At 26.8% G+C, this 24,866-nt stretch overlaps 1 protein-coding gene across 1 annotated transcript in view; it reads left to right on the top strand.

Annotated features, from left to right (window-relative positions):
• Positions 1-24,866, top strand: part of LOC122719037 (cadherin-87A) — a 285,642-nt gene that overhangs the window by 250,958 nt on the left and 9,818 nt on the right. Inside the window, exons 5-7 of the mRNA XM_043944556.1 lie at positions 13,903-14,160; positions 21,734-21,868; positions 24,668-24,860. Of these exons, the coding sequence (XP_043800491.1) occupies positions 13,903-14,160; positions 21,734-21,868; positions 24,668-24,860 (586 nt within the window). The remainder of the gene's footprint in view (positions 1-13,902; positions 14,161-21,733; positions 21,869-24,667; positions 24,861-24,866) is intronic.

Raw genomic sequence — 24,866 nt, 5'->3', positions numbered from 1 at the left:
TGAATATATATGAAAAATAAATATTTTTGAACTTTTCTTCTTATCGCGAATACATTGCAATTTTTTTAATTCGTTCATTTTAAAAATGATTGTATAATACGATATGGGATATGAAAAAAAAAAAAAAAAAGAAAAAAGAAAAAGGAAAGAAAAAGAGATATGTAAAAGTTTCCATTTGTAATGAATAATCTGCGATTTTTCGCGTAGATGCATGTTTTTACGTATTACGCGTTGCTTTGTACATATTTTATGAGGATAAGTAATGATCATATGAGCAAGATCATAAGAAACATATTTATCGAAAATTTGATTAAAATTCCATTAAAAATAGGAAAAATCGTTAATTCTAAGGATAATAATGTCAGGTCACGTACGAACGAGGAATCATTAAAATCTTAAAACGTTTAAAAAAAGAATAATTTTTAATCATTTACTCTAAACATAATTAAATCTTATTAAAATTAAGAAAACTTTGAACCGCTATAACTCCGAAGATGGTGATTTCTGATTAATGGATAAAAGATGGTTAGAAGCGCAGAACTTTACCCTTTAAAATACATTTTTAATTTTTCCGATGCGATTTTTAGTTCCTAAGATATCGTCGTATAAAAAAGAGGATAATTTTTAATCATTTACCATCTCCGTCCTTGTGGCATGTTTGGACTTCTTACATAATTTAGTTTAAAATTTCGATCAGACTCTATTAAAATTAGAAAAAATTTGAATCGCTATAACTCCGAAGATAATGACTCCCGGTCAATGAATGAAAGATCGTTAGAAGCGCGAAATCTTGCTTTTTTAAACGCTTTCTTAATTTTTCCGATACGACTTCCGGTTCCCGAGATATCGTCGTGTAAAGAAAAGGATAATTTTTAATCCTTTGTTACCTCCATCCTTGTCATGCATTCGCAGATCCTATGTTACTTATCTTAAAACTTCGTCAAGTCCTATTAAAATTAGGAAAATTTTGAACCGCTATAACTTTGAAGTGAATGACTTCCGGTCAATGGATGAACGATTGTTAGAAGCGCTGAATCTTACCCTTTTAAACGCTTTTTTAATTTTTCCGATGTGACTTTCGGTTCTCGAGATATCGTCGTGTAAAGAAAAAGGTAATTTTTAATCCTTTGTTACCTCCATCCTTGTCACGCATTCGCAGATCCTATGTTACTTACCTTAAAACTTCGATCAAGTCCTATTAAAATTAAGAAAAATTTGAACCGTTATAACTTCGAAGTGAATGACTTCCGGTCAATGGATGAACGATCGTTAGAAACGCTGAAGCTTACCCTTTTAAACGCTTTTTTAATTTTTCCGATGTGACTTTCGGTTCCCGAGATATCGTCGTGTAAAGAAAAGGGTAATTTTTAATCGTTTACCATCTTCGTCCTTTTCTCTTACTCGAGTCTCTCGCTCGCACCTCGTCTCACTGATCTACCCTAAACCCCAGACAAGCGACAGACGCGATTCCTGGAAAAACGTAACACGTGATTCCTAGAAAGACGTAGTACGCATTTCTAGGAAAAAATATAGGTCACCGAGCCCCATTCATAATTTTTGCACCATCTTAAGCATTAACTTTGAATCCTTGTATCTCGGCAACCGATTGAGATATCGAGATGAAATAAAAAAAGATTTCAACGGCATGATTTCCTCTATATTCTGAATGGATTTCGATGATAAAATTTTGAGTCTTTTCTCACGTTTTTTTTTGTATGAAAAATTAAAGTTTCATTTGTATCTTTGCATTAACGTCTTGTCGAATAAAAATATAAATTTAAAAATATAATCGTTACTTTTAAAGTTGAGATTTCATAAAATCTACGTATTTTAACAAATTATTTTTTTTCTTTTCAAGTATTATATCGTTTATTTGTATAAAATAAACGATGTTAATCTAAATTTCTATATAAGACAATAATATAATGCAAGATATCACGGTTTCATCCCAATTAAAATACGAATAAAAACCACTCGTTATCGTTATGAAGTGCATACCTGTACAAAGATCTAGATAAAAACAGAATAAGCAACCAGGGCTGAATATTTTATCGATTGTCAACCTACATTTTCATGATATTTTTAAAGACGATTCTTTTCCGCAACAGCAATGAAGCAGTTAATGACATTCCCGATAAAACTGTTCCGAAACATTGATTCTTATTTCGATAATACTAACAATAAATTATACAAGTATTAAAACGATACTGGAATAATCCATATATTTAGAACGAATCAAATTCTTTTCGATATGTTAAAAATTAAAATTGTTAAAATTTATAAAAATTGCATTTTTTATTTTAATAATATACCCTTAAATATTATAAACTTGAATACTCATGATTTTAATGTATTCCATACATCCATATTCACCGTTTATAAATCAGATAACTATTAATTTTAAATATAAATTTATCGACATTAATGATTAACATCAACTTGTGAATTTATTTTTTTAATATCAATTTAATAGCAATTATAAATATTTTTTTCACATTTAATTTCTCTTCCCATGTAATTATACGATTTATAAAATTTGAAAATATTTATAATACGATAAATTATATTTTTCTTAAAAAATAACAACATTCTCCTTCTTAATTTCTACACTTTTGGATTATCTGTTGATCTAACGTATATATATATTTTTTTTACTCGATGTAACAATAATCAAAATAATATCCAAATTATTCTATTCACAATTTTCACTAAACTGCCTAATAATAATATCTTTAATTACATATTTATCAAGATCATTAAAAACGTAATATCTTCTCACAATAATAAAATCAATATATTATTAATCCTCATTCGTTTACTCGTATCGTTAAATATCGTTATTAAGAACACAGAGTTAATCAATAAATTTCTAATAACGAAAAATAGCCGTAAATGAACCGTACCATGGTCAAATTATAATTCCCTTTACCGTATTCCCATTTACCATTTACGTTGACGAGAAATTCGACGATGAATCATTTATGACGTTCTGATTATAACTTCCTCGTTAATTGGATGATTCGTGATAATGATTCCCAATATACCGCTAATGAAAGCCACAGTGCGCCATTTCTTTGCGTGGCGTCGCTGCAATCGGCGACGCGCGCGCCATATCGGCACCCCGTTACATTTCCCCATTCATTTATTAATAGTCGCCATTACGGGCGATGAAACGAACGAAGAATTTTCGAAGGTTCGCCGATAAAACGCTCACCAACGAATTACCAACAATTAACGAATTATCGTATAAAATCCGATAAACGAGAAATTTTTGTACATATCGATTCGAAAGAATCGATTCGAGTGTGAAACGACATTGTCTCTCGTTCCACTCGATCGCATTTATTAGTTAATGTGGCTATTAAATGGTTAAATTTTATTGTTCGAGATTTTCAGAAAATTGTATTTATTAAAGATAAAATGTAATATTGTTTATTTATTTAATTGGAGGTTGAAAGAGAGGAGTTGGATATAGTTTATTTGAAGTGGAATAATAAATAATCATTTAAAGCAATTATTTGATGAAGATTTTTATTATTTTTATTTTAATTACTTCGTTCGGAGAAGATAATAAATAATCAGACGTAAAAAGTTTGTGACCAGAAGATTAAATTTATTGATTGAATTTAGAATACTTGTGGAATTTTTATAGTTTAATTGCGTCTATTTTCACTTCAAATAAAAAGCAACTTCATATTATGATAACTATTACAACAAATGAAAATAAGAGAAAATGATGTATAGTTATATATCAGAAAAATTTTTCTTTACATTTGGATAGCCTCATATCATTCTTAGAATACTGAAGTTTATATTTTTGTAATAGACAATGTGAAAAATAATCATGGTTATTTTAGAAATTATTTGAAAAAATAAAAAATTATTTCTGTTAAAATAAAGTAATAATGAAATAAGATAACATTTTAATGATTATTTTTTAAATAATTTATTTGGATAACAAGTCCAAGTTTATTACAAAGTTTATCAAGAAAAGTAAAAATCCTTTTAAAAGGAATGAATCTTTTCTTATTGTATTCACAAACAATTCAGCTTACTTTCAAAAGAGTCAATCAATAATAAACATTGAAAATTATGAATCATGGAAAATTTGTCAAAAGTTATCTATTGTAACCTAATATTAGAAAAATATTTTAATTAATTAATACTAGACGTATCAAAAATAAAATTTATCAAAAATAGTGAATGAAAAATGGAAATTAAATTCAAAACATCTTGTTCCTTGCGCTTTCACACTGTCGTACAACTCTGCTATTCGATGTGTTAACAATACCAGAGTTTGTTATTCCTAACGTTGCATAAAACACGAGGTGAAAAGAAGTACAGCAACTGTATAATAGTACCAGTGCTTATTTGGTTTGCAGAATAATAGCTCTGCCGTAGATACTATCACGATTCAAATTTTCTCGAGCTTTCACAACCGCGTAAATTGATTTCTTTTCTATTTTTCGTTGTGTTTATTAATTACAAAAAACTGAATAATGCACAAGAGTAAAAGAGCACAAGAAAATTAATGAAAGTGACAATTTTATCATTTTAATAATTACAAAAAAGTTTTCAAAAAGTGTAAAAATAAAATAATATACTATCTATACTATATGTAAATTTTTTGTTTTCAAGATCAAATTTATTATATTGGAATAATCTAGAAAAAAATATTACGTAAATAATAATATCAAAGAAGAAATAATAATTTTCGTACAGTCAAAAGTAAAATAGAAATATCTCATTATTACATGATTCCAATATTATAATATTAATAGGTGTGATGAATCAATGGACAGTTCCAAATTATTGTTAAAGTTCTGAGACCCTATCTTGATAAATGGAAGATTGATAAGATGATGACATAGGTCAGTAGGAGAGAATAGACTCGAGGGAATTGCTCCCTGAACATTAGATTTATGACACATCCATTGATAACAAGATGTAAACGTCAAACTGCTATAATAAAGACTTAGAAGTTTTGAATTATATATTTACAATTAACAATTGAATCAAATTTTATGTTATTTTCTAACTTTAAACAAGAGAAACATTAGGACCCCATCTCTTCTTGTTGTCTCTTTTTCAATAGTGACTCCAATCAACTATTATATATTTATAATTAATAATTGAATGAATCAAATTATATTTTATTTTCTAACTTTAAACAAGGGAAACATTAGGACCCCATCTCTTTTTGTTTCTCTTTCAATATGACTCCAATCAATTATTATATATTATATTATATTATTATATATTATAATATTATATATTTACAATTAACAATTGAATCAAATTTTATGTTATTTTCTAACTTTAAACAAAGGAAACATTAGGATTCCATCTCTTCTTATCTCTCTTTTAATGTGACTCCAATCAACTATTATATATTATATGTTATATATTATATATTATATATTTACAATTAACAATTAAATTAAACAATTAACAATTAAATGAAACAAATTGTATTTTATTTTTAACTTTAAACAAGGGAAACATTAGGACTCCATTTCTTTTTGTTTCTCTTTCAATATGACTCCAATCAATTATTATATATTATATTATATTATTATATATTTACAATAAACAATTGAAAAATTTTGTTATTTTCTAATTTTAAACAAAGGAAATATTAGGACTCCATCTCTTCTTATTTCTCTTTCAATGTGACTCCAATCAACTATTACATATTATATATTTACAATTATATATTATATTATATTATATACAATTATATTACGATTAAATATTATTTTATATTATTATATATTATAATATTATATATTTACAATTAACAATTGAATGAATCAAATTATATTTTATTTTTAACTATAAATAAAACAGGCATTAAGACTCCATCTCTTCTTATTGTCTCTCTTCCAATAATGACTCCAATCAATTATTATATATTATAATATTATATATATTTATAATTAACAATTGAATGAATCAAATTGTATTTTATTTTTTAACTTTAAACAAGGGAAATTAGAATAACATCTCTTTTTGTTTTTCTTTCAATATGACTCCAATCAATTGTTATATATTATATATTTACAATTATGTTATATTATATACAATTATATTACAATTATATATTATAATATTATATATATTTATAATTGAATGAATCAAATTATATTTTATTTTTAACTATAAATAAAACAAGCATTAAGACTCTATCTCTTCTTATTGTCTTTTTTCCAATAATAACTCCAATCAACTATTATATATTTATAATTAATAATTGAATGAATCGAATTGTATTTTATTTTCTAATTTTAAACAAGGGAAATTAGAACACCATCTTTTTTTGTTTTTCTTTCAATATGACTTCAATCAACTGTTATATATTATATACAATTATATTATATTATATACAATTATATTACAATTATATATTATATTATATTATTACTATTATATATTATAATATTATATATTTACAATTAAAAATTGAATGAATCAAATTATATTTTATTTTTAACTATAAACAAAGCAAACATTAGGACCATCTTTTCTTATTGTCTCTCTTCCAATAATGACTCCAACCAACATATCAATTATATTTTAATAAATAATTCTTGTGCTCATATTCTTCAAAAGAAACTATTCATTAACAAACTCAATAAACAGAAGAGATTTTTATAGAAAAATATATAAATTACGACATAAAAAATTAATTAAGTACAAAAATGTACATAAAATTTACACTGAAATACCACAAAATAATTGTGAACCAAAATCCCCTCATCCAATTCATTTAAACCATATCAGTCGCAATTCCACATATAAAAACTCTTCTTTTTCCCTGATCAACTAATCAATTATATCACGCAATCTTAAAATCGAGAGAAAAAGGAAAGAAGCGAAGGCTCGAAAATAAAATGTCAATGCTGCAATTGTCGCAAAAATTTCACGCCACGAGCAACACTCTGTTATATATCCTATCGATAAAGATCCAAGAGTCACAGTGATCGCAATGGCGGTTTCGTGATCACACGACGAAATAAAATTGGCAAAACCGTGTCGAAATACGATCGTGTCTCCCTTTCGTTGTCCTCTTCGGAATCGCGATTCCGTGCACGTATCCGCGATACACGATGGCGAAACAGCGAGAGGAGTACGTATACCGAATATGTGTGTGTGTATATGTGTATATGTATGTGTGATCGTGTTCGAAACTGGCTATATTGTCCGCAACCGGTGCAAGAAAATTCAAGAATGAAAGGAGAATTAAGATTCGTACGTTCATGTGCACCGTCATATCAATAACTAAGTTATGATATGATTTTTGAAAGAAGTTATATATCTATATACGTTGTGAGTTTCGGTTCGATTGTGTCAATCAATCATAAACCATTGTAAACACGAAACGACGTAGATGTAAGAGATAGTTTAAGTTCGAAGTTATTACTCGATTTTTGTGTTTATAAGATTGTCTTGTTCTAATTTTTTAGAGAATTATAATAATCAGGTTTTTTAATAGATTATAAATATTTTATGAAGTTGATATGAATATAGTATTAGAAATTCATAAATATCCGAAATTAGAATTTTGTTATCTATAGTTTTGATTTTTGTGTTTATAAGATTGTCTTGTTTTAATTTTTTGAAAATTAGAATAATCAGGTTTTGATTATTATGAATATTTTATGAAGGTGATATGAATAGTACAGTGTTATTTTTTATTGATATCTCAGAAATTGACAAATATCCGAAATTAAAATTTTGTTATCTGTGGTTTATCTTCTTTTCTCTATCCCTCCAAATTTCTATAACAGATTTCTCATATAATATAGTCAGAGTTGGACATTAATCCAAAAGTTGAAAAAGTTAAAAATTTCGAATAAAGTTACTTGAAGTAATTATTTATTGAAAGTAAATTGATAATATTTATTAGCTATTATAATTGATCCATATAACTATGGCCTTTTAGCATTTTAAACAATAAATCATTGAAATAATTTATCAAAATAACTCATTTGTAACTTCAACTATTAAATTTTGTCTATCACTGAGTGTATAGATTATCATCATTTTCATATTATTAATAGAAAAATGATCACAGTATTCTAAAGTAAGAGTATTCTAAATTCTTCCGAAAATCTGGCCAAAAATGATATTTTTAATAATGTGATACTTTAAAAATGATAATTTTTTAACGTTAAATATTAAATATAAAAATAATTTTTATTACATTGTCCACAAGTGTAAAATATATTCTACATTTAATAATTTCTTAATATTTATCATACAATAATTAATTAAATTATATACAACACATATTGAATCTGAAAAATTGATGTATTAATTAATTACACAAGTGACACAAATTCTTCCTGGCCAAAATTAATAATATTTTCAAATCCAAGATAAACAATTGAATCATAATAACGTGATAATTTTAATATCCTACATTTACATTTAATAATTTCTTAACATTTATTACTCAATAATCTTCTTCTCCAGACTCTACCAATCGTCTGGAACACAGTGAACAATAATATTATCCTCCATCATATTTTCCTTGAAACGTACTGAACTACTCTCTCCAACGATACCAGAGCCATCAAAGAAAAATAAATAAATAAAAACGAGAGATAAGATGCAAAAGAAATGGTACAATACCGAAAGAAGAAGAAGAAGAAGAAGAAGAAAAAAGGAAGGATTCAAAGAGACGAATGATAAAGGAGAAGAAAGGAAAATTTCGTGACTCTCGCAACGCGATGTTGAGGAGAAGCCCGTCCAAGATTGTTCAGAATCAGAGATGTCAGAAGCACGGAGGATGAAAGAGCGGATGCTCGTCGGACGGAAGCTCTCTTCTGGTCCGTCGAGTCGAAATTGCCGTGTGTTGCAAGGGAGGAGACGTATGCGTGGCGTCGCGCATGATAAAACGCGTTGTATCCTTGACCTCGGCGTTGAATTACAGTCGTTACGTTGGATTCCGTCTTCCTTTTTTTCTTTTTTTTTTTTTTTTCTTTTCTTTTCGCTTCCTGTTCCAATCCGGATTCACGGTGAATAGCGGCCTCCCTTCTCTCGTCACGGTCTTTATCAGGGGGTGGAACCGTTTTATTAAAATTTTAAAAAAATACATTTTGCGAATTTTTAATCCAATGGTTTTGGGTTTTATCAAATATCAACATCAGCGTGGTTCTTGCTTAATAAATTATTAATTTAGTTCTTTGTCAATTGTGAACATGCGAGTTTTGAGGGGGGAAAAAATGGAGTTTGGTTGACGTTGGTGAGAAAATAGATAGATATTGGGGAAGAAAAATGAGTTTCAATTGGACAAATGTAAAATATCTATTTCTGTTTTAATCTTTTTCTGTTATACTTGAAGAAAGTATAAATGATTGGTGCGAAAAATATTTTCCACGAAATAAATAAATTTGTGATGATGAATCTTGATAAGTTTATTATACTTTATTTATTATATTACACAAATTTTAAACGATTAGATACATTAAGATTATGATAAATATTTATCTGATAAAGGAATAATTGAAAAAAATAATAAAATAAGGTGCAGTTTGTTTATACGAGTTGTTATACGTATCACAAAGTTTAAATTTAATTTTTAAAGTGCACAAGAGAGTGAGTCTTGGAGGTGTAGTAGTTACGCACGTTAAGTGTTTGTTACGAATTCTCTTCTAACTTCTCTGTTGTCCTCCTAAAGAGGGAAACTAAGTAAGTACACGAGTTGGAGGATCCTTTTTCATTAAGGAACCACAATGCGGATACGTAATGTGTTTAATCCTTAAACATCCACAGCATGGATATATAAAGCATAATACTAAGAGTAATGATGAACAATTTCCAAGTCACTAGTTATTAATTCATAACAAGATTTTCATTGAATAATAATATTTTTGAAGATTCAATCTTAATAATATAATATCTTTTTTCTTTGATAATTTATTTTTGGATAATTTTCAAACATTCAGAATTTTTTCTTTAAATCAGTTAATGTAATGATTGATGTTATGAATTATATTATTAACGTATACGTGAGAAATATATTAATAATTGATAAAATTTCGTTTAAATTTTATTTTATAAAAGAAAATTGTTGAAAATTATGACTCGTCCTAATTTTTTTTGCCAGAAACTGCCATTAAAACTCGTTCGACGATCCTTCGAATTATAAAATTCAATAGCCTACTATTTTCAATAGATAGTTTCAAGAGTACCAGGTATCTTCATCGATAAAATTGTAATCTTCGATCGTAAAAACTGTGCTACAAAATGGAAGAACTGGAGAATGAAGAAAAGAAAATTTTGAATTTGCCATTCTCATTGGAAAGGAGACTACAATTTTATTTATCAAATTACAATTTCATCATTTTATCACATCTATTGTTATTGATTAGATTATTGCATACGTATTATAATTTCACAAATCCAATAAATCCATTCATTTTAATTTAGTGCAAAGAGAAGAAAATCTATTTATATTTGATTTCTAATATCTCTAATATTTATTTTCAAATTTTCTCTGATTAAGTTTTCACTTGAGATTTCGGTTCCCACCAACTCGCCAACTACATTGTGACTGTTACTCATGCACAAATGGTTACGATGCACAATACAAAGGGTGGGAAGTTAGCTCTATCCTAAACTACGATCCTTCAAAGAAACCTTTTCATTCGGTCTGAAACATGCTTAAACCGTGCACGTGCTTCTGTCGTTGCCTCTGTTTCGCGGAGGATCGATCATTCGCAAGTCGATTTTCAACGATGAAACGTTTCTCACAGTTAAAATAGGAAGTTGGAAACTCGAACGGATTGTTTAACTCCATAGTAAATTTGCCTTCCGATAACTGCCTCCTTTAGTTCGATTTTCGTGTTAAAATTTCCGAAACTCCTTTGTATGATCGATTAAATGGTTCTTGCCGCCAACACAATTGTTTCATAATTAAGGAAGGATCGTGCATTGCCGATTTAGAGTTTTGCGCTTCATCAATCATATTTTGGAATCATTTGGTATCATTTTCTGTCATTGTTCTGAAATACTATGTTAAAAAGTAGATTTTTATTATACAAAAAGTTCTAGTTTTAGTTTGTATGATTAAAATTAAATTAGAATTTTTTTTAGAGTTTTGCGCTTCATCAATCATATTTTGGAATCATTTGGTACCATTTTCTGTCATTGTTCAGAAATACTATGTTAAAAAGTAGATTTTTATTATACAAAAAGTTCTAGTTTCAGTTTGTATGATTAAAATTAAATTAGAATTTTTTTTAGAGTTTTGCGCTTCGTCAATTATATTTTGGAATCATTTGGTATCATTTTCTGTCATTGTTCTGAAATACTATGTTAAATATATGTTAAAAAGTAGATTTTTATTATACATGTAACAAAAAGTTTTAGTTTTATTTTGTATGATTAAAATTAAATTAGAATTTTTTTTAGAGTTTTGCGCTTCATCAATCATATTTTGGAATCATTTGGTATCATTTTCTGTCATTGTTCTGAAATATTATGTTAGATATATATTAAAAAAATAGATTTTTATTATACAAAAAATTCTAGTTTTAGTTTGTATGATTAAAATTAAATTAGAATTTTTTTTAGAGTTTTGCGCTTCGTCAATCATATTTTGGAATCATTTGGTATCATTTTCTGTTATTGTTCTGAAATACTATGTTAAAAAGTAAATTTTTATTATACAAAAAGTTCTAGTTTTAGTTTGTATGATTGAAATTAAATTAAGTTAGAATGTTCATTTAATCTTCTTTCTTCTTCAAAATAAAATTTCAAAATATAAATTTGGATGCATAGAATGGATCATTCACGATATTAAATTTTGAATAAAAATCTTCTATTTCAATAACTGAACATGTTATTATTAATTATTTAGCTTTAAAAATTTATTAATTGAGTGATTAATCTGTTTGATGATAATTTTTTATTTCTCACATCTTTTTATTTTTGCAAGTTATCATTTGATACTAATTTGTATTTTTTTTTTATCGTTAAAATATTCGTTGATACGAAAGAAAATATTTATATTAAAAATTTATCTATGAGTCGAATAAATTATTATTCATTAAAATTTGAGGAGCCATAACAGGATTAAAAAATGTGGTATCGATGTAAAAAGAAAAATCTGTTCGTTAAATTTAAAAACACTCAAACAAGAGTTGCCACTTTCCATTATAGCAAACTATCCTTTAATGATGTTTGTTTTCCTCTCAATTAGTGTTCATTATCCAATATTAATCGACTGAAAGATAATCTCTAAGAGAAAACACACAGATTATGTATGTTTCACTAATCCAAATCTTTCTTTACGAAATTTTTGCCTCGTTGTTTCAAATAAAATGGCGTCTAATAACGAACGCCATTTAAATATTAAATAAAATTGACAAAGAAATGTAAAAATTTCTGTATACTGTTCTGTAACGTGTATTCTTTCTAATTTAATAATTCTTAAATATTTTCAAGCAAAATATAAAGTATCGATATATTCTCTCGATAACAAGATTAATATAACAATGTACGTTACGTATACTCAATTATGATTTAATTATAAACATTTATATAAAATTACGATATAGCTTGTCACATGCATGCTTGCTTTTATTGGCAATAATTAATTAATTAATATCTTCAATCATTTCCGATTAAATAAAATATGAAACGTGATATTCTGATATAATATCCGATAACAATATTTTGTTCCATATGAAATCGTGACAATAAGAAATAATGTAATACAAATCTAATCCAATTTAAATTTATTACAAATCGTGATAAATACATTTAAAGACGAAATATAATTAAAGTTATTATAATTTTTTATCGAAGAAGAATAATACTGTTATAAATTGTACATCGAAACTTTTCACTATTTTTGCTCTATTAAAATATTCTTCTCTTCAAAGGGAGAGAAATCCAAGATCTCAGCATTGCTTCGAAAAATTCAAAACATTCCACGAATCAAGAGATATTTCAATCTCGATTCTTTTCTTACCTATATATGTGTATGACAATATTACGTTTCGATTTTCCTCTAAAAATAAATGCACAACATCTTTTTCTTATTATTATTTTCATTTCAAAAATTTTTATATATACATTACAATATACTTTTTATAAACATTATATATCATATATAATAATATACAAATAAATATATACAAATAACAAATATTACAAATAAATATACAAATAAATATAATAATATACATAAATATAAACAAATGCACAACATTTTATTATTATTATTATTTTAAAAAAAATTTTCATATTTATATAAAATATTATTATTATATATATTGTATACACATCATTTTCGATTATTTTAAAACATCTCTTCTTAAAGCCATATCCACCATCATTAAACGATTTATACTCGACTTCTTGCGAACACTTTTCCTCCTTGCAAACAAGGTTAAAATTAATCCTTTGCACTCCTAGCCTGTCGAACCAGCAACTCCAAAAACCGTTCGATGGAATTTCTTACAGCTAATTTATAATGATTTCACGCACAAATAATAAAACTTTTATATTTTAATATTTTATGTATCTATTCCCACGACTGTCAAACTCAGCCTAATGCCAAAGATGTCGTTCGACTCACGGTCTAATTTGAGATAAAAAAATCTAGCCATTCAACAAAACATTATTCCACACCTCACATTTAAGATTATACATAAATATTAAGATTACGATTGACAATTAAGATTATACATAAATTATACATAAAGAGCTTAGAAACCTATTTATATTCTAAAAAACATTCAAACATAAATAAATATTATCGCCGTTCAAGTTGCCGCATCAATCCCAATGGTGCCGAAAGTCACCGTTGGAGCGCAAAGAAGTTAAAGATTCCTTAAATTTCGCCCTTAATTTTCTAATTAATTCGAAATATCGATTCGTTTTCAGGAAAACGGCACGATACGATTTCGAGTGACGTTGGAAGACGAAGTGCCAGCCGGTCAACAACCGAACATAGTGGGTGTCGATGCATACGTGATCGTGCTCGACGACAACGACAATCCTCCCCGTTTCCTGAACGTGCCTTACGAGGCTGTGGCCGAGGAAGACCTTCCGGTCGGCTCCACCATTCTTTCGGGTATTAAAGTGATAGATCCTGACCTGTTGGGCGATACCATAGATCTAACCTGCGTCCCCCAGCCACAGGTGAGTCATTAATACTCGTTACGCTACTAATATCCCGCCCAAGTCACGGATCCAACTTTCTTCCCCTCCTCTCGTTTCAATCTCGCCTTCGGGTGTCGGGTGTTCTCGAAACACGTGAATTCGAAGCGAACTCGACTCGTATTATGAGTATTCTTTTTAAGAATATTATGAGTATTTTGCTAGAATTTTTTTCTATTAAAAAAAAAAATATCGATTAAATATTCATTCGTTGTAAAATTGGAAAGATTCTTCTAGGAAACGCACAGAATTATTTCATCTTCTTCTTGCAATTTTTATCCGGATATTTTTGCATTTGTTTCTAGTCTCTAGAAATCAAGTTTTAAATCTTCCTCTAGTCTGTATGCAGAAAGGGGGATAGGTGGATTACGGGTCGCTTGAGCCAATGTTAAGTTTAATTTTTAATATATCGCGAGATGATGTATGATGCTGCTCGAGTACGAAGTATGCATTCTTTACTTCAAACTTGTATCGAGTTTTTGAAAATTTTACACGATAAACTTTTTCGGTTTGTTTAAGAAAAATATGCATTGTAGTTTTCTCCAGTTTATTCAGTAGAAGGGAGAAAAGTTAGAAGTGTGTGAAAGTTAAAAAAATTTGTTTTTTTTTTTTTTAATCGACGCAACTTGATATTCAGAAGGAAATATTCGGTTTGATTCTCTTGATCTATGTTCAAAAATCATTAGATCAAGGGAATATTTTATTGATTTAATTATTTTATTAATTATTAATTTTATTAATTTTATTAATTAATTATTAATATTATATTATTAATATTCCGACATGAGATAGTTTTTAGAATATTTTTTACGTAGAAGCTGTTTTGATTTTATTTAAAAAAAAAACACAGTTGACCTTTATGCATCCTTCACATATCACGATTGAGAAATTTTTGAATAATAATAATGATGACAGAAGTAAAAATGATAAACTTTTTTGTGTATATATTAGAATATTGGATTATATATAATAAAAAAGTTGAAAAACAATAAAATAGATCTATCTATTCAACGAATAAAATATTGATAATTAATTCTTTTCGTTTTGAAAACGAAGTTAATCAGAGAAGAACACGATGAAAAAGAAGAGTATCATAATTCTATCAATTCTTCTTCATTTTTTAAAATTTTATCCTTACTCTGAAATATTAAATTTTACCAACCCTTTCGCGCGTGTGGAAAAATACTTTTCATTCAATAGTCAAGAACGATTTAACTGCCTCTACTATTTCAATCATCAACAAATTCGAAACTGAATTTGCATATATATATATTTATTTCATTATCCTCAACGAACTGTACAAACTCATTTGGAAACAGGCTAGAAACTAGAGACAATTTCTATCTCCACGACAAACTTTGTTTTTCGATAAAATAGTTCATACGTTCAAATCAATTCGAAACTTATATATTCAAATTATCTATTATCTACAGTACAGTAATTTTTTATACTTATAATAATGCATACTCGCAAAATATTCATACATTCATGCAATTAATCCTCAAATATCTCAATTACTTTATTTATACGATTTCATATATGGAATATTATAAATAATTGTAACGACTGTCAAACAACGTTGTTCCTTCGATAATCATATTATCGAGACAGATTTAAATCGAGAGAATTTCACCTTTCACGGATTATTATTTTAAGCGTGTCGTTTAAAAAATTTTGATATATATATCTTTATGTTGCTTTCGTCGTACAAAATCAAAAGATCAATTTATGTTAATTAATCCTAAATGTGAAACGTTAAAAATTCTCGACGCATAATTTACGAGATACTTTTCGTTTAATGTCCCCTCGATAATTTTTTTTAATGCTCCCTCCACGATTTAATCAACTAACGATTACTTTTTTTTTCTTCTTCTTTCTTTTTATAAAGTTGTCGTACCTGTATTTTATTTATATATAAGCGGAGAGTTTATAATGCATCGAGTTCGCGTGTAACATTTTCGAAACTCGCGCTTTTTACGTAACGAGGTTTTTAATTTTGAACAGCGCTGATTAAAAAGCAGCTTAACCTCTCAGTTCTTGCGAACGCTCCTCGTCCCCAAAATTACGTCACGTGTTAATTTATCGAAAAACATTCGACAAGTTCGATATACGGTACAAAATTCTTATGTATATGCATAATGTTATATTAATGGATAATAGTAGTACAATGATGGTAATATTGTTATATTGAGCCATTGAGTGTGGAAGAAGAAATAACAACATCGATTGATACCCAAAATATCGATTTAAATCATTTTGCCTCGTAAGAATGTTGTATCACTCGTGCAAATTAATTAGTTACAAATTAATTAACTATTGTAAAAATTGTAAATAAAATCATTAATGGAAAAACGAATATTAATACTTAATAGTGTACATTCAATAGCGTTCATACACGTGAAAATATTTTATGGAATTATCGAATATTTTTCCAAAAAAATTTCTGCGAATTGAAATTTTTGTACATCATTCCACCATTGCACTAATAAAAAAGATGGAAAAAAGTAATAATTTGTACTTATTAAATAAAATTATAATCGATTTCACTCTGAAGCGAAATATAATATCGTGTTTTAATATTACAAAAAATTTTTCCAAAAGAATTTTACGAGAAATATAAATGTAAATTTTTGTACGTCATTCCATATTCATCCACCATCGCACTAATAAAAAAAGATGGAAAAAAGTAATAATACATATTAAATAAAATTATAATCGATTTCGTTGTGAAATGAAATATAAACAATATCGTGTTATAACGTTACAAAAAAATTTTCCAAAAAAATTTCTGCAAATTTTTGTACATCATTCCATATTCATTCATCGCACTAATAAAAATATAATAATAAAAAATACAATAATAATATAATAATAAAAATATAATATAAAAATATAATGATAAAAAAAGATGGAAAAAAATAATAATTTGTACATATTAAATAAAATTATAATCGATTTCACTGTGAAGCGAAATATAAACAATATCGTGTTGTAACGTTACGTTAAAAAAATTTTCCAAAAAAATTTCTGCAAATTTTTGTACATCATTCCATATTCATCCATTCCATATTCTATATATATTCATCCACCATCGCATTAATAAAAATATAATAATAATATAATAATAAAAATATAATATAAAAATATAATAATAAAAAAAAATGGAAAAAAAATAATAATTTGTACATATTAAATAAAATTATAATCGATTTCACTGTGAAGCGAAATATAAACAATATCGTGTTGTAACGTTACAAAAAAGCTGGCCATAAATATTCGCCACGATGAAACTTTTCAAGAGTTCGATATCAACCGTAAATAATTTCCTGCCAAAGAAATATCAATGCTCGTTGTAATTAATGCATAACGAAATCCGGTGGTAATCTCTTTCTTTCGTGCACGTTTTCGACGTCCAACCGGGAAGATTAATCGTCACGAGATAAATTCCTCCTACCTTCCGCCTAGTGTCTGCGAAATTAATCTCGGGGACATTTGACTATTTAATAGGACGCGGTGCATATTCCCGCTCTGTGTCCTCTGTAATATATTAATACGACAATATAAAGTCAACCGGTTCAGAAAGTTCACCTCTTAATCGCTTGAATTTTCTATGCCGGCCGCCCCGCACTGAATACGGAAGTATTCCTTTAAAACAGCTATTTCACGTCAAATCGGCTACACCCGAGATCCTCCCGCCCTCCATTATTTATTTTAGCAAGCTCTACGGCATTTATTGCGGCGCGGAGGGGAATTCATCTCTATGAAATTTCAATTTCGAGCGCGTACGTGGGTATCTGGAAAAGTTGATTACGGGGGTTTTTTTTTTTTTTTTTTCATTCGTGCAAAAATAAACGATCGATTAATTTTTTTTTTTTTTTTTGAAAATTGAAAGAGAAACGGAAAGTAATTGAATTGAATGTGCATATATTTTCGAGATAAAATTTAAAAGTCTTTGTATAAATCGCTATAAAATCGATCTTTTTTTTTTTTTCCAAATATTTGAGAAATATTTGATATGAACTTGAAATGTTGTTTCGTAAATCAATGTAATTATTTAGAAGGTTTTTTGCTAAGGAAATGGTGGTGGTTAATAAAATGGAGGTTCTATCATGATAATGATACAAAGATTTTGTTTTATATTTCTTTCATTTTTTCATAATTTTATTTCAAAGAAAAATAATGAATGTAAGAAAAATAATTGATAATCAATTCTTTATAAAATTTTTATACAAATGAATTAAAGAATATTTTTAAATTATTCAAAAATTTTCGAGTTGTGATTAAATCCTCGTTAAATGAATTATATCTTATGTATATTCACTTTAAAAGAGAGTAAATATGTTCTTTGGAAAAAAGAGATCTTCATCTTCTTCTTATTTGAAAAAAATAATTGATTTAATTAAAAAGGACAATAAATATTATATTAATTTTAAATAACTAAATAAAAAATTAATAAGTAAAAATATTGTTATAAGAATAGAAATTAACAAGATAAAATGAAAAAACAATATGTAAAAAATTGGATAATTTTTAAAATGTGTAAAATTATACTTTTGCAATATTAAAATTTCCATTATTGGTAAAGTAAATTCTTCTGTTTCTTCCTTGATTTCACTTAATCAGAAGCCTTATAATCAAGTACTTTTTATAGAAAAAAATTGTAATAATGTTTATCGACTTATGCTCTAAATAATTCAAAATTAATGTCTTGCATAAATAAAAACTCGATAAATGAATTCACTTTTTCAAGCCTGGCAACGAGATCTTATAATCTTTGGAGTGTACAGAATCTGACAAAATCCTATTAAAAAAAACCTAATAGAATTCTCTATTTTATCCATTCAACAAATATAGTAAAGATTAGTGATTAAAAATTTTAGTCATTAAAAATTACGTTTTCAATATAATTTTAATTTTTTCAATATAAGTATAGAAAAATTATTAATGATTGCATAATGCATAACGTATATTTTTATTATAAATAATTTTTATAAACACAATTTTTTTTATAATTACAATTTCTTGTACGATAATCCAATGAAGAAAATATTCTGTATACGTTAATAATATATATATATTTTAAAGAAAAAGCATTTTTTTTTCTTGGAGAAAACTTTAGGAAAAACACTTTTGACGTTAATTAATTACATGCTTTTTCGTGAAAGAGATTCCGTTGTAATTATTCTTCCTATGATAAAGAAAATTAAAAGTATGGTAATATTACTTCGAAAATATAAAAACATAAGAAAAATAGAAAAGAAAATTCTGCATATTTTATTTTTTAATTATAAAGTAAATAATATTTTTTCGTGATCGTTATGAAAAGTCTGATTATTCATCCATAAAATATCCATTATTTATTATTCACACAGATATAAAATTGATAAAAGAGAAATTCAAGCGAAAAAATTATGAATAAATTAAAAAAATATATAATTTTCTTCTATCTGATTACTTTCAATCAAAAAGTTTACAACAATATTGATTAACTAGATTAGTAGTTTTTAACCTATGATTTGTGAAGTCTTTACACGTAACTGAGTATTTTAAAAAAGCTATTTATTTATAAAAAAATCTTTTCTCTTTAAATTTAAAGATTATTAACGATTAGTGTTATAAATATTTATATTCGATGTATATTTACAGATTTAAATTTTGAGTTTTGAGACACATTTTCACAACAATAAAAAATTATTTTAAAGATAAATTAAAGACTAAAAATGGATATGAATTAATAGTATGAACTTGATTTGAAAAAGAACTTCGTTTTTGAATGGTTTCTTCTACTCGAATTACCAAAGAGTGGAGTTGATTCCTTATAACTGCAGTTCACAAAATTATCAGTTTACCATGCATTTAATTACGTAATATAATCCAAAACTGAATACAAGTATGGATTCATTTCATAATCTGATTTTTTATTAAATATTATATGTTTCCTGTATTTCCAAACTGATTAAAAAATTAAAGATAAAATAAACATTTCAAAAAATAATAAATTGATCATTTAACTTATAGTTTATAATAAAAACTATTTTTTTACATTATTTTTTACATTATTTTTACATTATTTCAATTTTATTCTAAACAAAATGATAAATTATTTTCAAAATGTAGAATAATTTAAGAAAAAAAATATATTATTGTATAATTTAAAAGTATCTCAAAAGAAGCAAGTTAAATTGATAGATAAATAAAAAAAAAATGAGAAATTTTATAAGATGACATAAGCTCATAATTTGAAATCTTTCATGTTGACACGACTTCTAATAACAAAAAGGCCACAAACTTCTTGAAATATTATTTATATCACGTGAAAACATTGGTATCGTGTTCTAGGGTCGATAACGGAACATACTGCGGTCGGGCTTTAAAACGATCAAATCGGGAGAAAAATAGCTGGCATATCGGGCATTTTGTTCGAAAAATATCCAATACGTTTATCACTCAAGATACGCGGAAATTATCTGGCCTTACCAGTTCTACGCGACGATCTCGAAGGATGGGGCTGGAATATTAGCACGAAGACGCATAACCTCTATGTCATATCCGCTCGATAAATTCATGGAGCCCGTTAGACGACCAATAAAACTGTAAAACCTTTTAACTAATGGCTCGCTGGCTTTACGGCAGCGAACTTTAATACCTCTTTTCGTTTTATACAGGCCGTGGAACGCGCTATGCCCTCGATCATTAAACGTAACTAATGTTTGAAACACACGTGTGTCGTTTATTTACAAAATAGTCGAATTTTTGTTATTAAAAACAAAGTCGATAAAAAGGTAAGTTATCATCAGAGACAATTATCGACAGAGTTGATGTATACAAATATTCCGGCATTTAAACTCGTGTGTGGATCGTCTTTTTTTCTTTTTTTTTTTTTTATTATTATTGTTGATTCATCGAGAATGATTTAAATCAAAAATATTTTGATTTAAATATATAGTTTTTTTAATCGCAATGTTTATGATATAAACTTAACTTAACTAATTAAAAATAGTTACAATAAAATATTTAGATATTTGGAATATATATAATTAAATTAATTATTAATAAATAATATATATATTTTCATTTGATTATTTAAATTTCTATTTTAATTTTAATTTCAGAAAGAATTGTTGAATCATCTTTTCTTTAAGACATCCTTTATAATATAAATGTTCATAAAACATTTTTAACAATATCACGTTTATAGTTATTTTTAAGATATCCATAAGACATCTCTGTAACTTCTAAGTTTATTTATTTGAAAAATAATTATTATTATATTTTTCATATAATTAATATAATAATTCAGCAGAATTACAACGATTATAATTGACAATGCTTGAATTTTTACTAATTCCACAATTCTTATTCCATAATTAATTTAATCTTCCAAACTCTATCGTCAATCACATCATTAAAAAGACAAAAGATTTCATGATCTCCAAACGATTTTATCTTACGTAGATAAAATAGATAAATACATCGCAAGACATTATATGAGAACATACGTAGATATTAAAAAACAACAAATCGATGCACTTTCGATATAATCATTTTGTTACAGTTTCTAGATGCCTGTGAAAAGTTTGGTATAGTGGATGTGGAGAAAAGACAGAATTCGTACACGGGCGCCCTCGTGTTACGTCAACCACTCGACTACAGAGAGAGACCCTTTTACCAACTACTGCTCAGGGCAAGCGTGAGTACTGCTCGAAAATTGGTTTTAATTATACCACAGCTACGCCAGAACCTCTAACCTTCACACTCGTCCTTAAGATAAATCTATTTACGACAAGACGCGCTTCTGGAAAGCATCTAGCTTGTTATCAGGCTGAATACGCTATTGTAAATCATACGAATTAATTCTAGAATTTCTGAACTTGTAAGCGAAATAATTTCCATTTAACAGTGGAATTTCTTGTACGTATATAAATATATAAGGTGTTCGGAGACTAGTCAACGTTATTTTCGTAAAGTATTAGAAAAAAATATTAAAAAGAGAAATTTTTCTATAAATTAATAATGTGCATCAATTTTTCAAAAGAAAAATCTCGATCTTTAGTTTTTTAAATATAATATCACATATATTTTTATATCATGTATGAAATATATGAGAATGCATTCGTGCACATGATCATGATTTTCAAGGTTATGCAAGGTCAGAAATGAAGATAACATTTTGTCTTATATCATGTAATATTATATTTATCGATATTTCTTGATATATTTATATTTTATATTCGTAAATAAGAGATTTTATTACAAAATGATAAATAAATTCGAAAAATAACAAGTAAAAATAAGAAAATTTACTAATAGTTCTGAAGAGTGCGTTATTTTTTATCTATTAATCTAGATATCTCGTTACTGCGTTATTTCGTTATACTAACATTTATCATTGTCATCAGATACGAGCTCGAAAACAATGTTCCCAACAATTGTACGGTGTTTAACACTTCCTTCTTCCTCAATACATCATAATGAAAAATGTTCCTATAATCTTCCGCTTCTTTTATCCTACTATAATCTCGAAAAATCACCTCCCAAGTAATTTATCCCCCAAAATACAAGGATAAAACAAGATCAGATCGGATTATTGAATTTAAAATGCTCTTTGATGCAGCCAATTGCGAACATGAAATTCAGTTTCCATTAATTTCCGCGAGCAAAATAGGAAATGAATTCTTCGAAAGCGAATTTTCAACGAATTGCAAGAAAAAAATTTTTTCGAGGTGATAACAAAAATAAGAGAACACGTCAATTATCGAAAAGCAGCTTCCATGTTTTTGATAAATTACAAATAGATCACTGTTCGATCTAAAAAAAATTTTTAATCTTATAATATTCTGGTGTTATTATAGTTTTTTTGTTGTCAAAATTTTTCGAATAGTATTATAGGTTAGGTTGTTTATTAAAAAGTTAATCTAATCATGGATATACAAATTTTAAATTTAATTAAAGTTTAATTTCAGCTTAAATCAAAATTAAGTAAAAATTATTCAATATTTAATTAAACCAATGATTTACATTGGATTTGAATTAGTTTCCTTAATCAATTATCTGAAACAATAAACTTAATTAAAACTAATCTAATTTAATCTAACCTGAGTTTTAAAAGACGCAGTTTTGTTAATAATTTTTTAATGAACAAATACTAAAATATATTTAAAACATAAATCATGGTATGATCTTGATAATATCTTGATAAAATCATCAAGATTTGGAGGATGGTAAATAATTATCACTTTTATAAAATTTTTATATTTTCCCGATTTTCCTTCGATGAAAGTCATTATTTAAGCGCAATTTGCTCTCCATTTCTTAATAATTGTAAAATAAGTTTACCGTGAAGAGAAAGATGGGACAGTTAATTATCTTGGCCGCTAAAGAAGATATTTATGCTTCGAATGAGCAGGTAAATATGGCGAATTTAGGAAGTCTTCGCGGAGATTGAAAACAGGTATGCGAGCCAAGGTTGAAAATTGATTTTAATTACGTAGTCTTGGAAATGACTTTGTGCCACTTTGAAGACCAAGTTTATATTTATAGTTGAAAGTACAATTATTATAGTAATAACGTATTTTCACAGAAAAAAATTCAACCTGTTTTCTTTTACCAATTAAAAACTTAGTTTTTAACAATTTAAAAGCCTGAACGAAATTTAATTGTCTGTTTAATTAAATTTTATCAATTATCAATGTATTTCAAAATGTATACGTATTAATAATTTATATATCGATATATCGTACTATTTTTTATACTCTTATAGCCAGGTAATTATTTCGATATGAATCTAATTGGAAAATGTTTATTTTAAGGAGTTTATTTTAAAAAACACTTGTATGCAATAATTTTAGCTGATTTAAAGATAAAGTTCTAATTATTTAGTTAAATTCAAAAATAAAGAATATAATAAAATAATACACATACAGAACAGAAAGAATGCATGCTGTAATAAAAGCAAAGTGTGTATGCTTTAATAATTAAAAATAGTATAATCGTTAAATTTTACTTTAAAGCACTAAAATTACAAATTTTCTTACCAGAAATTGTAAATACCGTTTTTGTATTGACTTTAATTTTATTATCTCACTTGTTTATGGAAATATTAATAAAAATATATATATATTTCAAATAAAAATTGAATGATTTCGAAGAGCGCATAATATTCTGATGTTATTAATTTTTCAATAGATTGATGTAAATATTTTGTGAAGTTGAAAAATGAATATTTTTTTAATGCATCAACTGTCTTACAATTAAAGAAATGTCCAACGCAGAGAATGAGAATGAATTAACGTCATAAAAATCTTGAAAAGTTTCCCAATTCGTTCAACTTATACGTAATAAATAGATTTCCGGAATTGAATTGACAGACAAAAATGGTGGCGATTAAAATAATTGGTAGGAGAGCAGATTGGGTCTACTTTAAACCACGCGAAAGATAATCCAGGATCAGGCTACGAATCATTTTTGTACAAGTGAATTTTCCTCACAGGATGGGTTGAACAATGAGACTACAGGAGTGGAAATCAAGGTAGCAGACATTCAGAACAGTCCACCGGAATTTCTGGACTCGTTAACGGGTGTGGTACGCGAGGACGACCCCATTGGAACCTTGGTCATGACCGTCAAAGCCAGGGATGGCGATAGAGGAATGCCAAGAAAGATGATTTACGAATTAGTTACCAGTGAGT

The sequence above is a fragment of the Apis laboriosa genome, unplaced genomic scaffold, assembly GCF_014066325.1.
Source record: "Apis laboriosa isolate Shangri-la unplaced genomic scaffold, ASM1406632v1 scaffold69_cov144, whole genome shotgun sequence".
NCBI lineage: Eukaryota > Metazoa > Arthropoda > Insecta > Hymenoptera > Apidae > Apis > Apis laboriosa.
Note: the sequence above shows the minus strand (reverse complement) of the source record. Positions and strands in the feature narration are given on the sequence as shown.